Source organism: Morone saxatilis, unplaced genomic scaffold (assembly GCF_004916995.1).
Source record: "Morone saxatilis isolate NCDOM2014 unplaced genomic scaffold, NCSU_SB_2.0 Contig0, whole genome shotgun sequence".
Classification (NCBI taxonomy): Eukaryota; Metazoa; Chordata; class Actinopteri; family Moronidae; genus Morone; species Morone saxatilis.
The window spans coordinates 11,778,473-11,794,851 of NW_023339650.1; the positions used below are offsets into that span (position 1 = coordinate 11,778,473).

Genomic DNA, 16,379 nt, shown 5'->3' on the forward strand with positions numbered 1-16,379 from the left:
CCGGATTAATATATATACCACTCGAGCTGGTGAGCAACACTTCAGACGCCACAGTACTCACATTATAAGGCTACGATGCATTTTGGTTGAATGGAATCTCAATGCATGCGTTGAATCCTGGTCGTCGTTGTTGTCGATATCCATGCAGCTGCCTTCTTCGCAAAGTAGCCTGTTGTTGTTTTTTTTTTTTGTTTTTTTTTGTGTGCTCCCAGCCAGGCTGCTCTGTCTCTCTCTGCCAGTGGCCAGCTAGCATTGCTTTGCATTGTGGGTACACCCGCGTTTGGCAGCACTTAACTTGCTGCAAGTGGCAAGCTGCAAATTGAACTTGCAAGCATCGTGATGTTGTAAACGAGTAATATGAGCCAAGTGTGCGAGATTAGTGCTCTTCAGTCTGTGCTTTTCATTAAAAATTATAATTAACTGTAGTGCCCAATTAATCCATGTCAAAGTATATATTATTGCTGCATCTAATAACTTCATTATAAACCCACAATATAGTTTGCACACACAAAAAACGACAGCAAATGCATGAGAATAAAACAGAAGTTGGTTTATTTGACATTTTTAAAAGTCAATATATTCATATAGGGCAAGAATTGTACAATCATGATCGTTTTATTTGAAGACATACAGAAAATAATCATCCATATCTTTATAATCTTTTTCTGCTGTCACTAAATTACATCATTAATATATATATTTTATAACATCAAATACAAAAACGCCCCAAAAAAGGACTTTAAATGTGACTTTTTTCTTAATACTACTTCAGTGTACATTGTTGTATTTTTAAGCATTTTATTTCCCATAAAGGTATTTCTTTGTCACATTTTAAATAGTTGGGTTTTTTTTAGCACAATTGTAATAATGTTTACAGTCTCCAAGTTGCAACCAGGCGTGGCTGAAGCGTCATCATTTCCAGTCATACTTCCCCATTTAAAAGGTACCCACATCTCCTTCGGTAAACCTTCGCTGTCTGACCCGCTAATGAGTATGTGACACTGACAGAAACAAAGCATCAATGCCGAGGCACAGAAATATGATTGCGGGTGAGTCCGGATCGTTTCAACTCTGAGTTACTGCAACTGCACAATCAGAGGGAATGTAAAACTATTTTTATTTGAGGCGTGAATTTAACGATTTTTCTACATATTTATATGTTTTTCGGCTGTTTTAGTTTGTAATTTTAAAAACGCATCATATATATGATATATTTTACTTTGCATTTTTTGAGTTTAAGTCTATGGAGGAATTATTAGTTTGTCTTAGAAATACATGTTTTATTATTAAACATTTGGTTCACATCAACATTCAGCTGTAGTTCAACAATATGAGGAACCTTACAGTCAAAAGTGTCTAACCTACTCTTTCTGATGCAAAGTGAAACATGATGCCTTGTAAGAATAATGAAAATTAGGGTTTTAATTTCATTTAATTGTTTTTGTTTTTTTAAATAGTCTAGTCTAGCATACTACTATAGTTTGTCACTCTACAGTGTATACTGTTTAACCAATGCAGTAAACTGAAAAGACATAAACTAAGGAACTATCTTATCTTCTACAATTGCATTTATCATCTATGTGCCTTTTTTTTCACATTGTCTATTCAGAAAATGTAGACAAAGATTTGAAATAAAGTTACAGTTTTCTGTCTCTTCAGCGGTCCTCCTGCTGTGTGCTGTGGAGCTGCACTCCTCTGGTGTTGTGGCAGCGCGGAATCAGACCTGCGCACCCAGTCAAGAGGTAAAAACTGCTAGAATCTTTAATATATTTCAGCTGAACAAATCAAATTAATATTTGCACCAGTATTTACGATATGCTATATATTTCTGAAACCTTATTGTGTTAAGGGAAAATTGTATTCTTTGATATGCTGCTGTGAATGTACAGGAAATGAGATTAAAAAGTGCAGAAATTGATATAAAATGCTGCCTCAGCTAGACTGTCACTACCAGATAAAACAAAGATACTCTGATTGTCTTTAGTTCTTACTATGGTTTACATAATGGACTCATGTGAAACAGTAAAACAAAACTGCAGAGCAGCAAGAGGTCGCCTTTAAAAAGAGAACAGTCTGGAGACCCGTAAAAAGCAGAATGCAAGTTATTACTATTATACTACAGGAAAACCACAAGTGTAAATAACAAAATTAATTATGGCTGATTTCCATTTAGCTGCTTTAGTTTTTGGGTCCTGGTATCGATCACGCTGGCTCACTGTCACACCCAGCTGACTTTACTGGGTCACTTGAATACGGAGCCATTGTTTATGATTTTAGCACTTTTCTAAGTCAAAACACCTATTTATAAGTCCTGAATAATGGTTAGCATTAATGTAAAGAATATGAGATTATTAGTTAATAAACTAAAACATTCACTTGCAGAGGATTGATTGATTAAAGCACAGACATCAAATAGTAAATGTTATATCTGATATTGTTCTTGCAACATGCATACAAAATCTTTACGCTACTGCACCAAATGCGACTGAAAACAGGAGGATTAAACGGTGAGTCTTGTCTTCCAGGAGGCATGTTTTGTGCCAGCTGACTATCTTAATGCACCTGGTCCTGTCCACGTAGAGGTGTGTGCTGGTAAGAAACTCAATATCCCTCTGGAGCACGTCCCTGCATACAAAGCCTGTCATTGGATCAGAGGAACAGAGCCAGTACTCACAGTGTAAGTGAATTTATGTGTGTGGATTTGAAGTGTTTTTCCCCCCTTTTTGTTTTTTGTGTGTGTATATAAACAAAGGGTTTTCCTGAATCATCACTAGAAACGGGAGTAGCTCCATGGTCCTACCACCGCTCTCTGAGACAGATTCAGGGGAGTACACACTGAGCTGTGAAACTAACAGTGAGACCAGGTCCTCAGTGAGTGTGTCTCTTCATGTAGCAATGAGTGAGTAACATCTCTACAATGCTCAGTCAGCAACACAAACACTAGACCGTCTGATACAGATAAATCAGTGGTAATAAAACTGTTTCTTTTTCTAGAACGTCCCACAAAACCAAAGCTGATCCTGGAGCGTGTGAAGGAACAAAACAAGTCTCCTTATTTCACATGCATCTCTGAGGGCTGCCCAAAGCCCACGCTTGAACTGTCTGGGTAAGATGTTATCCATTGTATGCATAACAGAGTACGTTTGATGTAGTCTACTGACGGTAACCTTATTAAAAAGAACATCTTATTATAGTATCATTCTCTGAATAATGATTTTTCTCTCTTCTTTGAACAGAAACAACAAATGGGAAAATGTTGCTACAGACAGTGACAAGGTACAGATTACAAAAAGCAGTGTTGTTTATTATAATACTGGAATGATGTGCTGTGCTACAAATGCTGAAGGACAAGAATGCTCCCAACTGTATGACTACGGTAATTAAATATTTAAAGATATTCATGACATACATCCTGTACAAGAGTTATTCATAATGAATTAGTACAGAATGAAGATAATTTGCTCAATTTTGGACTTCAACCACCTGAAAGGTTTTGAGGAAAAGCATCCTACAGCCCAATAGCTAATTATAATCATACCATATCAAATAGGTACATTTAAAAAAATACCTTACTGTCAAGTTTGTTGTGTGACTTGAGGTGCTACTGTGTGTTTCAGACCTAAAGACTGACTCACATGAGGTTCCTAATGTAACCGTGAGTCCTGGTGAGTCTTTACTGCTTCGCTGCCGCATAGGCGACTATTGGCGACCGCCACCTGTGTGGGAGAAGGGCAGCGAAAGAATGGATGCAGAAACATTAGCATGCCCTTCTAAAGTGAAGGAGGAGGTACAGTAGAGACCACTGAGATTTTTTTGAATTTGAGTTCTTTCCACATACTGAAGAATCTTTCCCACTCAAATAATAATGTTTTTGTCCCAGATCTGCATTAAAAATGACTCGCATTCTGGGACTAAAATGGCCTACATGTTCATCGAATCAGTTAGTGTGGACCACACTGGCACATACACCTGCAGGTGTAATGACAACACACGTGTCAAGTCTGTCTACATTCACGTCCAAAGTCAGTACAGCTAATTTCACTGCATTATTTCTCTCTGAATGTGTGTATTAATTTAAAGCAGGTTACTGTTACCAATATATAGTTCTTGGTCCATTTGTACTCTTTAATATTGATTTTATTCTTGTGTTGCCCTTAGCTGAGGATTTCGTCTCTGTACAGCTGGGTGAGAGCAAGATCATACTAGCTCAGAATGCAACGATTTTGGAAGCCAGTGTTTCCTACCACCCGGTGCTCCAGCACTGCTCATGGGAAGCTCCTAATAATATTCTGACTAAATGCATCAGGGACGACTGGGTGACAAAACACAGGTAGTTGCATAAAGCAATGTTGTTGCAGTTGAACTTGATTTTAAGACGTTTAAGTTCTTTTCATTTCATGAGTATTAATACACAACTACTTCTGTAAAATATAATCATGTGACGTGAGATATATTATTATGGTTTATATTTGTATAAATGTGTGCTATCTAACTGTCTTCTTAGGACTGTGAAACTACGTGCTCCACTCATATCAGGAGATTATAAGTTACACTTGCAGGCTGGAGAACAACGCCTAACAAAGATTATATCAGTGTGTATTGTGGGTAAGAGAGATTTTATTAATATAACTTCTGCACAGTGCTATCACTTGTAAAATGTACAATTGTATTTTAAATAAACTGATTTTGTTTCAGACACACCAAAATTCAGATTTTGGTTTACGTATGATACCTTCACCTTTGAGACTGCGAGTCTTGTGCCAGCATATTATACCTGGAAGTCTTGTTCTTCAGTCAATGACAGGTATGCTCATTGTCAGATCTGCTCAGATCAGAGGGCACTGAAATGCATACATGCTCAGATTTCTCAAGTCCCTGCTCTTTGTCTCACAGCAGTTGTGACACAGACTCCTCCTGGACAGAGATCCCAGATGCCTTTCAAACAGACTCTGATGCCGTCTGTAATAAGACAATCAGGAGTTCTCTGAGGAGCGAGCTAGTGGAGGGAGACCAACTCAGATTCTGCCTGACAAACTCAATTGGCACCTGGTGCGAAACTAAACACGCAATAACCCGGTTACCGTCACTCCTGGCCGTCAGCAGCAGTAAGACTGATTTCATATAACAAAATAATTAGAGTAAATTGTTTTTTGAAGACTGCCATTAGAAACTGTCCTTTCTCACTGTTTTCAGGTGATCCAAATAATGATGAGAGCTTGATGATGCTGAAAGTAGGCAGTTTGCTTCTGCTTGTGGCTTTGGCAGTAGTCTGCGTGGTGCTCACGTACTTTGTCAGAAAGAAGGTATATATATTACACATCGACACATAAACACACATATATACAAACACAAACACACATGAGGATATGATGCCAACTCCTTTGTGTTTCAGAGACCCAAGTATCAGCCCCAGCTGCAGATGATCCAGATGGTTGGACCCAATGACAACGATTACATCTACATTAACTTCAAGGACTTTACGTACGACCCGAAATTGGAGTTTCCCAGGGAGAACCTGGAACTGGGTAATTACACTAGGCATTAGACATGATACTTCAGTGGCATTAAAACATACTTAATTAAAGGGGCAAAATTATTATCAACAAAATTTACTAAAAGTAAAAGCACTAATTTTGTAGAAAATCAGCTCCTGTGACTGATATAAAATATTAAATGGTTAATACTGATGCATCAAGGTATAAGCAGCCTTTTACTGTTGTAGCTGGTTTTACCTACTCTAGTCTAGTGGTGCCCAACCTCAGTCTGAGGGGTCATGAGACAATTGACGGGAGAGAAAAGTAGTTGCGCTACATACATTTAGACTAAATTTGGCCTTTAACAGTTTTTTAAATAGAACCATGTGAGAAGTTTTGAGGGAAAAATCCTCTTTTGGTGAACTTCTGAAGGGGGACAAGGCCCAACTACACACTGCCTTTTTGGTAAAACTTGTTTAATCTTTAACAGTACATTGTTTAATTATAAACTCAACCAATATTATTTTACATCTAAATCCTCAATATGAAAAATAACAATAAAAATCAAGCATCAAGTCAAGCACAGTCCTTAAAAACTACTGTACTTATAATGTACTTGATTAATTGTAGTTGCATTCCACCACTTCCAGACTTTTTGATGTTATTGTCCCCAGTTACATTACAATGTGCCAATAAAGTTACACTTGCCTGAGCAAAAATCTAAATCACCTCCCCAGGTGATGAACTGGGCTCCGGGGCTTTTGGCATGGTGGTCCAGGCTACAGCTTACGGCATCAACAAGCCTGGAGTCTCACAGCAGGTGGCCGTCAAGATGCTCAAAGGTCAGTGTTTCATATATTTATTCTGTGCATGAAAATGTTGCAAAATGGTCATTTCAGCAGCTGATGTGGTATTTGACCCTGCAGAAAAACACCAGGACGTGGAGAAGGAGGCTCTGATGTCAGAGCTCAAGATGCTGACTCACATCGGTCACCATGCCAACATTGTTAACCTGCTCGGAGCATGCACGGAGACAGGTACGTTTATCACTGCTGATACAAATACACGCACAACACGTTTTGCATACACTCATTGCAATCATATTTTGTCTTTATATGCACTAATCTACACATTTGACAAATAACACTCTATAAGAATAAGAATGTATATAAAAATGCTAAATGGGCGGAGTAAAGTTTTGTTAATAAGTTTTATTTGTCTTCCCTGTACAGGACCCATATACCTGATTTTCCAGTACTGCTGTTATGGAGATCTGTTGAACTACCTAAAGAAAAACAGAGAGCACTACCACAAGTCTGTGACTGATGCTTTCAACAAGGACCGTTTCAGCAGCCTTTACCACAACCTGCAGCCCAAGAAAAGCCCTAGGTGGGAATACGGGAATAAAAGTGGGTGGGAAGAACACATTAAAACATGTCTATTAGGGTAATTTCTCCAGTCAGTGCTCTTTAACCAAGGCACTGGCTTAGATCTAAAGCTGGACCCAAGCGGTGTACAGCAGCTGCCCACTGCTCCTACTTTAGGTTTAATGCAGATGAGACAAAATTCAGCATTTGTTGTGCTGTGTGTGATTGTATATGAAATTGTAGATGATTATACTCTGAGAACAATATTGGGAAAAGATTGGCAACAAGGGTAGACAAAGGGTATTTGTAAAAGGACTCTGCTGGAAGTCACATCACAATAACAATCCTGTGACGTTTGTGTTTTCTCAGTGTGACCGACACAGCAATGGACACCTATGTGACCATGCACAGCTCTACCACCAGAGGGCAGGAGGACATCGCCCTCCTCACCCTCAACTCTGGAGGCATGGACAGCTTTGAAGGTGGAAAAATACAATCTGCAGTCAGAACATGCATGTCGTCAAACAAACACATATATTAACATCTACTGTGTTCCTAACTGATCCCGGTTTATCTGCAGACTTGGATATCTATGAAAACCAAGATGATCCGACAGAGGACCTGCAAACCCTGACCTTTGATGACCTGCTCAACTTTGCCTACCAAGTGGCCAAGGGCATGGAGTTCCTCTCCGCCAAGAATGTATGGGATGTTTCACATCTGTCAACCACACACTGTCTACCCAGACACACAGAAACACAGTTGATGCTTTTTAGCTTCAACAACATCACCAGAGCCGAAACAAACAGCAGATAAAAACTATGGATTAGTTGATGAATGGAAAATTAATTGACATCTATTTTGATGATTGATTAATCATTAAGGTCATTTGGGGGTTTTAGACTGTTAATCAGACAAAACAAGCATTTGAAGACATTCACTTAATGAAATTAAATTAATTTTTCAATATGTTTTTGGCTATTTTCACTTACATACTTGACTAGAAAATAATCAGAACTTATGAAAAGATGTTTTTGTTACCTTAGAATGAGCCTTTTATATCTACAGAGATAGCTGGTCGCCTTATACAGAGGCCGCCACAATTAACCGCCATGTTTCTATAGTAAAATGGACAAACATATACAGTGTTAGATCAGAGATATGAAAAACATATAAATTCTTTAAAAAGCTTTCTTAATCTATTATCATATATGCAACTGCTGGTATGTTTTAGCTACATCTTTACAGACATTATAGAACGTAAATGTCTCTTAACACTTTTAATCCAGTGAAGATACACATCAAAATTAAACTGAAGTTATATAAATCTTTGTGGATTATATGATAAATGTCCTGTTGATTGGTCCTGTCTGTCTGCAGTGTATCCATCGAGACCTGGCAGCTCGAAATGTGTTAGTGACAAAGGGCAGACTGGTGAAAATTGGTGACTTTGGACTGGCTCGGGACATCGAAAATGACTCCAACTATGTTGTGAGAGGAAATGTATGTCAGATGATACTTTTATATCATTTATTGCAGAAGTTCTGGATATTTGTTCATCACTTCTTACACGTTATGACGGTGACTGCTGTCTCTCAGGTGCGATTGCCGGTGAAGTGGATGGCACCAGAGAGTACCTTTCAGGGGATATACACCATGAAGAGCGACGTCTGGGCTTATGGCATTCTGCTCTGGGAGATCTTCTCACTTGGTAGCCTTCGCCCAACACTCTCTACGAGCCATACATTTAAAAAAAACATGCATGCAATCAATTCCTGCACAATTATTAACAACAACTCTGTCTGTCTAACCGTTGGTCTTAGGTGTTACTCCGTACCCGGGGATGAAGGTGGATCACACGTTCTATTCAATGATTGAGAGAGGATTTAAGATGGAGTGTCCATACTACGCCGACGAGACTGTGTACGTGTCTTCAGTCTGTATGCAGTGCTTGTGTTTCTCTAGTAAATGGACACAGTATTGATAGATTCAAAACCAGACACTGTCATGATAAAGTTAACAAGCAGTTAACATGCTGATAGATGCTGATATAGATTTTTTAATGATTGATTCAGTGGTGGAACCTAACTAAGTGCATTTACTTAACCACTGTGCAATTTGAAGGCACTTTTAGTGTTTCTGTTACTATTTTCTGCTACTTTATATTTTTTACAGCACTACAGTTATATTTAAGTTTAAGAACTCGTTACTAGTTCAATATAAAAACAATCCACCAGCGCAGTATATTATTTCAGCCTATTTTCAATGCAAATCAATTCTCAAAGTTTATTTTTTCATAACTGTACTGCAATTATACAAGTTTATATGAATTAAAAACAGATTTAACTAAGTGCACTAACAGGAAATTGTTTTTAGGACTCAACTGTAGCAAGAACTGTCGTTATTAAGATTTTTTGTTAGACACTGAACCGCCCAACCGTGAGTGCGTTCTTCTGATAATACTGAAGTAGGATTCTGAATGCAGAACTTATACTTGTAATGGAATATTTTTTAATTGTAGTTTTGGTTCTTTCAATTAAAATAAAGGATCTGAGTATTTCTCCCACCACTGACGTCAAAAGCAAACAAATACAGTAGTGCAGCTGCTTTTGAAGCTTCCTACACATAAACTCCTTCCAGTAACAGTGATTATATATTCTCTTTTCTTCTCCAGGTACGGGATGATGTGTAAATGTTGGGCTCTGGATCCCTGCAACCGGCCATCTTTCTCCAAGCTGGTGTCCTTTATGTGTGATCAGCTGACAGACAGAGAGGAGATGGTAGGCCTGTAAACAAACTATTATCTAAAGCAGAGTTTTATCCTATGTAAATATCACATCTGAGCTATAAGCAGTATTATTATCTACTCCTTTTCCTAATCAACCTCCCCTCCTCTTTCAGATCTACCACAACATGCTTAACCAGACACCCAGTGAATACCAGAATGCATCGACCATTTTGGACATTTCCGCCCTGGCAAAACAGAGTGAGAGCAAGACGCAGTCGGCCAACGACTACCATCGAACCCACGCGACTGAAGAAAGCAAAGAGGGAATGTCCGACCCGGATGTTGTGGCAGCTGAGGACGAGCTTCTGAAGCCATCGGATGCAGAGTGATCATCACCTTATCACTGGAAGCATTTGTTCATCCAGGACACAAAATCAGCTCCAGCCAAATGGTGGTAAACTAAAGAGTTTAAAAGTTTAACATTTACATCCATTTGGCTGGCGGACAAAAGTTATTTTGCACTTTGTTTTTTCCACATTTTATAACAAAGTTGTTCTCATGATAATAATAATCTCAATATTTACAGTAGAATGCTCTTGCTTTATACTCATCTTTAGACTTCATTTTAGACTTAGTAAACATATGTAGCATTCATTTTATTTTATATACATATATTTTGGGGGGGCTTTTATTGCCTTTAATTGATAGTTACAGTTGAAGAGTGACAGGAAACAGCGGAGAAAGAGAGAGAGAGCGGGGGGTGATAAGCAGCAAAGGGCCACAGGTCAGATTCAAACCCATGGCCGCAGTAGCAAGGACTCAGCCTTTATTCATAGGGCGCCACACATAGCATTCATTTAACATTAACATAACGATTCATAACCTGCAATCAAACATACAAAGGTTTTAATTATGTATATGGGATTTCAGTAAATTCTATTTTCACGATGACAATGTGGTATGAATGTAAATACAGTATTTCTGTTTTCCTTGAATCATATGTAACATACATATATTGACATGTAAGCTATAGAGCTTTACCTCTTTCTACTTTAGGCCTACACTGTAGCAACTGATCAATATTTGGTTTTAGATTTTATTTTATACTTTATTATTATAATGCATATGGAAACAACCTTTTGCCTTAAAATATTGTTCTGCAATAGAATGTAATTGTTGTTTGTTGTGGTCTCTTATATTAGCGGTTATTACTTACAGATTGACTGAGCAGTTTTTGTACACATTCAAATGTTTTTTAAAAACAAGCTTTACTTATATATTATGAAATATTTTAATGGATCTTTTTTTTACTTTTTGTATTAAGCATTATACCTACAATAAAATGTACTTGACAGAAAACCTGGTGACCCCAGTATAGGTCAGTTGTTCTCAACTGCTTTGGCTTTGACATGATAATAATAAAGTAAATAATAAAGTCATGTGTTTAATGTGTCTGTTAACAGTTCAACCAAAAAGTGATTTGTGCCTCTCAGAATGATATATCTGAGCAATTTCCAGAGGCCTGAAGATGAATAACTATTCAGTATTTCACAAGAAAAGATTGAATTCTTACATGTTTCTTTAATTCACTATCCAGTCGATCATCTTGTGACCTCTATCATACCTGTACACAGGTGTACAGAGGTGGGTAAACTCAGTGAATTCAGAGAGGTGGATGAGTTTAGTTTTCTTGGGTTCCCCCCACCACCACCACGCCCCTGCAACTACCAGTTGCTCTCTTTACGCGCCAGGAGACGCCAAAGATCAGAGTCTGCATGCTGGAGGAGCCAATTAACGCCTGAAATGTACATCACTTGTCTTTAAACTCTTCTATTCATCGTCAAAATGACTGGCAGTGGATCTGACAAAGAAAATATTAACCACAGCCAGAGGCGCTGGGGGGCTTGTCCAACCGTGCATTAACCCTTGTCCGAGGGTCAATAAACGCTGCCTGTGCGACAACTGGAGTGTCCCCACATGAGCAATGGACCTCGCCACGGTAAATGCGCTTCATTACGAGGATTTTGTGAATATTTTTGGCAACGTGGTGGAGAAATGTCCCATTATAACAGCTGCTGTGTGGTCGAGGCGCCCCTTTGTGAACTTCACCGCTTTGGAGGCTGCAATCAGTGAATTCATCGATGCTCTCCCAGAATCAGGTGAGACGCAGACTTTTATTTTGGTAATTGTTCATATTTTGTGTGTTTAATTTAGATTTGTCCATATTTTCTCTGCGCGTAATGGCCCCCTGGTGCTACAAACTGTGTCCAGGTAAAGAGGGGATCCTCAGGTGTCACCCGGACCTCGCGGGCAGGGACCTCCAGAGCGGCACCTTGACCCGGGAGTCGCTGGAGGAGCAGACGGGAGCCGGGATGGACGCGCTGAACTCCGCGGAAGCCTCACGCATGGCCCGGCTCAACGAGGAGTACAAGGAGCGCTTCGGGTTCCCGTTTGTCATCTGCGCCCGGATGAACGACAAGAGGAACATATTACTGCAGCTGAGCGAGCGCTGCGGGAACGAGCGCGCGGTGGAGAGGGCGCGCGGCATCCAGGAGGTGAAGAAGATATGTCACCTGCGTCTCCAAGGTCTCGTGCTCATCGACGCTCCCAACAAGTTATGAACTTTAATTACTGAGTTTATACCATAAGTTATATCTTTAATTACTGATTTATACCTGAAAGTATATCTTTAATTACTGAGTTTATACTGGAAGTTATATCTTTAATTACTGATTTATACTGAAGTTATATCTTTAATTACTGAGTTTATACTGGAAGGTTTTATATCTTTAATTACTGAGTTTATATGGAGTTTTATCTTTAATTACTGGAGTTTATACTGGAAGTTATATCTTTAATTATTGGAGTTTATACTGGAAGTTATAGACTTATGGAGTTTATACTGGATTTCTGCTGCGCCAGTTTAACCACATGCAAAGACCGTCATTGTTCCCTGTTTAGGCTTTGATATCTGATTTATTCCAAATTTAGTTATTCATCCATCATACTGTACAATGAATTCTTCAAACAATAAAATATGTGTATCATTGATTCTAATTTAAGACTTTACATGATATATGTACACGTGGACATCCGGACAATACAGTCATACTACACATATATACATTTATAAACTTGGCTGTGTGCTACTCACAGGTCTGAGGTGAAAAATAATGCACTGTAAAACGTGATCAGACCCTGCAACACCTGAATCCACGTTGCTGTCTCTAATAATGGGGGGGGGGTCCCTTGCATGATTTGGTTGTCTCAGGATGCCATCTGGCGCCCAAAACACCTCAACGCTTGGTGGGATGCAGAAGTGTCCGTTCAGTCCAGTAAATGACAGGCAGTGGTATCCAATAAGGAGGTCTAAGGTTGTCCTTGAGAGAGAGTTGAGGGGGGTCCCTGGAAAATTAGCACCATGTGTTAAATGCCATCTCACACCCTTAACTATCCATTATCGCCCTAATTCTGAATCTTATGCTTCCTAAAAATAGAAATCCTCTCGGGTGGGGCTGATTTATAAAAACTTGGATTTTAAAGAGTTTAAGTTCCAGTCTTTAGAGACCCCTCCTGCGGGTCTACGCTGGCTCTCTGGACCCAGGAGCGGAGAGGGAGTGACCGTGCAGCGGGGACACAGGGGGGGAGGTGGTGTGAGGTCCGTTGGTGGAGGAGACCCCTCCCGCGGCCTCCCCCTGGTCTCCAGAGGTGATGGAGGAGTCTTGGTCCGGGTCGGCCCCCCTCGCCCTCCTCCGGTCCTCCTCCTTCTTCCACTTCATGCGCCGGTTCTGGAACCAGATCTTGATGTGTCTCTCGGTGAGGCTCAGGGTCAGCGCCAGCTCCACGCGGCGCGGTCTCGAGATGTACCGGTTGAACAGGAACTCCTTCTCGAGCTCCAGCAGCTGGGCGCGCGTGTAGGCCGTCCTCGTGCGCTTGTTTTCCTCGGTCTCCGCCATCACGTACGGTCCTAGAGACAGACAGAGGGGTCCTTACTAATAAGAGGATGTGAGACATTTATCGACGTATATTTGAAGGTTTATTATTAGCAATATATTCTTAAATAATACTAATAAATAATGATCATAAAGTGTGTTTTTTAATGGAAATAGGCCTCATTATGAGTGCATGGGTTAGATTTTGACCACTACAGGCACCTACAGAAACCACAGTGTGTATTTGTCTTATGATAGCCAGTAAAATAAACATGTATTCACCTGTAATTGTTACAAGGAATTTACAATTACTTTACATTTGCCAAAAAAATAGACCTAGCCTACTTCCTTACTGTAAATTGGAAGCAACAGGTGATACGAGCAGACTCTACAGCTGTAATATGTATTGTTTTTAAACCAATAAATTCCTGTTTAGTGCAGATCTTTAAGATGTAGGGTGTTATTTTTGTAGATTAAGATTTTTTGGTTATGGTAACATTTGGTGACCCACGTGTAAAATGAATACCAGTGATCAGATTTTACAAATGACAAAGAGTTTGCAATGATAAAATAGTTTGTGATAAATTTGAGGGCACATCTTTTTGATGTGGTTTAGTTGACTGAGATTTGCGCGCAAAGGTTATTTTTCCTTTGGCTGAAAAGCTTTAAGTGTGTAGAGAGTGAAACAAGTAACTTTTTAGAGGTTATAAAGCCTCCGGATTACTCCTCATTGCCCGCGACCTCCTGATTCTCTCAACCCGATGAGGTTTAATGAACTCACTCAGTTCAGGAATGTCCTATAACCGATGCCTTGCAAATCTCACCACATATCCAAACTGTCATCAGAAAATTTAAAAAATAAATCTGAAAAAAGTATAAATTTTATGGACAAAAACATAACTTATTGCAGTTAACTTTATGAGTATTTGTAGGCTACGTGGTGCGTTTTAATTGTTTCAGTCTGTAAGTAAATCACTGTTGTCAGAGCGGGAGAGATGTGAAACAAAAGATTTGTGTTGATTCAAATTGAAAGTTAAATTGAGACTCTACCCGAACAGTTCTACTTTAATTATTTAATATTCAAATTAAGTGTAACCATTTATTTGTGAATGTAAAACTCGTGTGTTGCCATTGGCGAATATAAACGCCTGTTTATCGGGCAGGATTGGCAGCTTTGACCCTTGGCGTCCACTCTATTAGCCTTCACACTTAAAAACAACAAAAGATTTCTTTACAAGAAACAATTTCTTCATATTGTCTGTTTGAAAAGTTAATTGCCTAATTATTGGAATTGTGTTTTTTAAAACTGTTACCTATTAAAGTCATTGACATGTTTTCGAAACACTATTAACATTCTCAAAAACGGAGCGAAAAATAAGCCAAAAGTAGGCCACAATGTCACAGGAGAGGACTCGGGAGTGTGAATCGATTATTAAAATGGTTTATATTAAATTAATGCCACAGAACTAAGAAATGTTAACTAAGATTGTCTATCTATGTCTGTTGTAGCTGAGGAAACTACTCGTACGTCTTTATTTAAACACGCTCTTTCGAAAACTTAAATGTGTTAGGCCGATAATTAAAGCCAACTGTCTAGTCTGATCAGAAAGATATAAATTATAAATGAAATGATTCAGTAATTCAGTTTAAACTGTACGATTTGATGAAAGCAAACTCTAACAATTCACTGTTAAGGTATTTGTTTCATGTAGCCTACATCAATCACAAACGATTGTGGTACATCTGGGTGTTATACCTATTATTAGGCCCATTATACTCTATAGCATTCCGCCTATTGATGGTTTAAGATATGGCCGTTTGTGAAAATGTTTTGTATAGACAAAACCCACATTTTTTGTGACGATAAGACCTGATAAAAGCAAGCTCTGACCTTCCGGGGCTTTCACAAATTGACTGACAAGGTAAACTGAAACACCCAGGATCATATTGTTGGCAGCATGATGTCATTATAGGCCTCAGAAAGCGGTGCTATGACTACAGACTAATATTGTAAACAGAGTACTTTGAAATAAGCTTCAGGTTTGACTACAATCAAATGACCTCAGACTACATTTGCTGGTATGTAGCAGAGCTCTTGGGAGAATTACCTGCCCACTGTCCCTTCCAGGTGTGTGAGTGAGATTTAGTGGTTTTCATCCAGGGGAAAGGGAGGTTATATCTGCTCTGTCCCCCCGTGTCTCCATAGCCTGCAGCGGGCGGGAGAGGCTGCTGCTGGAGCCCCTGAGGATGGTGGAGCTGAGGCACACCTGGATCCTCCCGCATGGGTAAACTGTAAGAGGGTATGTCAGGAAGGCTGGCCTGCTCCAAGGCTCCCATGGACGGCGGTGTGTAGACAGAGTGCACCTGCCTGCTCATGTAGAGGCAGGGCGGCGGGCTGTGGCTGTAGTCCTCCACCTGTGATCTCTGGAAGGCACAGGAGTCTTTAAAAACCTGAGACGGGTAATAATGATCTTCCCGATTCATGGCTTCCCGAGGACCCGCACATGTACCGTATAGTGTGCGTCCTGCCTCGGCGTGGACCTTCTGCTCTACCTGTCTCTGGCGCAACTGTGAGGGCCCTCGCTGCTCCACGCAGGTGTGTCACTCTGTCACCATGTGACTCCGCAGCGCCAAAGCCATTGGTTTCACTGTTTGCTCAAAACGGCAGACCTATACCCCCCCCCCCCCCCCCCAGTTTCCAGGATATTCTGCAGCTTGTGGGATTTTTTCAGTAAATTGAACAGGACGGTCGTCAGCGCGTAAATCAATGCCGCTCTGTAAATACCGCGAAGTTTACCTGGCACCCACCTGTGTTTGCCCCTACAGCAGCAACAGGTGGATCTGTAACCCCCTGCCAGCACACACACACACACACACA

The 16,379-nt window shown here is 39.9% G+C and overlaps 3 protein-coding genes across 4 annotated transcripts; 2 read left to right on the plus strand and 1 right to left on the minus strand.

Annotated features, from left to right (window-relative positions):
* Window positions 1–925: 925 nt before the first annotated feature.
* On the plus strand, window positions 926–11,008 carry flt3 (fms related receptor tyrosine kinase 3). 2 transcript variants are annotated; one of them, XM_035652376.1, is made up of 24 exons: window positions 926–1,049; window positions 1,660–1,742; window positions 2,526–2,677; window positions 2,775–2,899; window positions 2,995–3,106; window positions 3,237–3,376; window positions 3,618–3,787; window positions 3,881–4,022; window positions 4,159–4,330; window positions 4,505–4,605; window positions 4,696–4,804; window positions 4,894–5,105; window positions 5,194–5,303; window positions 5,393–5,525; window positions 6,212–6,316; window positions 6,401–6,511; window positions 6,707–6,863; window positions 7,211–7,323; window positions 7,422–7,543; window positions 8,222–8,344; window positions 8,441–8,552; window positions 8,665–8,764; window positions 9,516–9,621; window positions 9,743–11,008. In XM_035652376.1, the coding sequence occupies exons 1-24, from the start codon at window positions 1,022–1,024 to the stop codon at window positions 9,956–9,958; spliced, it is 3,054 nt and encodes a 1,017-aa protein (XP_035508269.1). In that variant the 5' UTR covers window positions 926–1,021; the 3' UTR covers window positions 9,959–11,008. The 2 variants fall into 2 exon arrangements, with proteins under 2 accessions (XP_035508269.1, XP_035508278.1); XM_035652385.1 differs by having other exon boundaries at window positions 4,897–5,105.
* Window positions 11,009–11,553: 545 nt separating this feature from the next.
* Window positions 11,554–12,190, plus strand: urad (ureidoimidazoline (2-oxo-4-hydroxy-4-carboxy-5-) decarboxylase). Its single transcript, XM_035652408.1, has 2 exons — window positions 11,554–11,728; window positions 11,841–12,190. The coding sequence occupies exons 1-2, from the start codon at window positions 11,554–11,556 to the stop codon at window positions 12,188–12,190; spliced, it is 525 nt and encodes a 174-aa protein (XP_035508301.1).
* Window positions 12,191–12,525: 335 nt separating this feature from the next.
* Window positions 12,526–16,373, minus strand: pdx1 (pancreatic and duodenal homeobox 1). Its single transcript, XM_035652397.1, has 2 exons — window positions 15,610–16,373; window positions 12,526–13,536 (listed from the first exon to the last, which is right to left on the minus strand). Exons 1-2 carry the CDS (start codon window positions 15,983–15,985, stop codon window positions 13,151–13,153), a joined length of 762 nt encoding a protein of 253 aa, XP_035508290.1. The 5' UTR covers window positions 15,986–16,373; the 3' UTR covers window positions 12,526–13,150.
* Between the last annotated feature and the right edge of the window lie 6 nt (window positions 16,374–16,379).

Coding starts and splice junctions, on each gene's coding strand:
- flt3 (XM_035652376.1), top strand. CDS start 1,022: ATGCCGAGGCACAGAAATATGATTGCGG. Junction 6,864..7,210: donor CAGCCCAAGAAAAGCCCTAG/GTGGGAATACGG, acceptor GTGTTTTCTCAG/TGTGACCGACACAGCAATGG. Junction 7,324..7,421: donor AGGCATGGACAGCTTTGAAG/GTGGAAAAATAC, acceptor GTTTATCTGCAG/ACTTGGATATCTATGAAAAC.
- urad (XM_035652408.1), top strand. CDS start 11,554: ATGGACCTCGCCACGGTAAATGCGCTTCATTACGAGGATTTTGTGAAT. Junction 11,729..11,840: donor CGATGCTCTCCCAGAATCAG/GTGAGACGCAGA, acceptor AACTGTGTCCAG/GTAAAGAGGGGATCCTCAGG.
- pdx1 (XM_035652397.1), bottom strand. CDS start 15,985: ATGAATCGGGAAGATCATTATTACCCGTCTCAGGTTTTTAAAGACTCC. Junction 13,537..15,609: donor CTGGAAGGGACAGTGGGCAG/GTAATTCTCCCA, acceptor GTCTGTCTCTAG/GACCGTACGTGATGGCGGAG.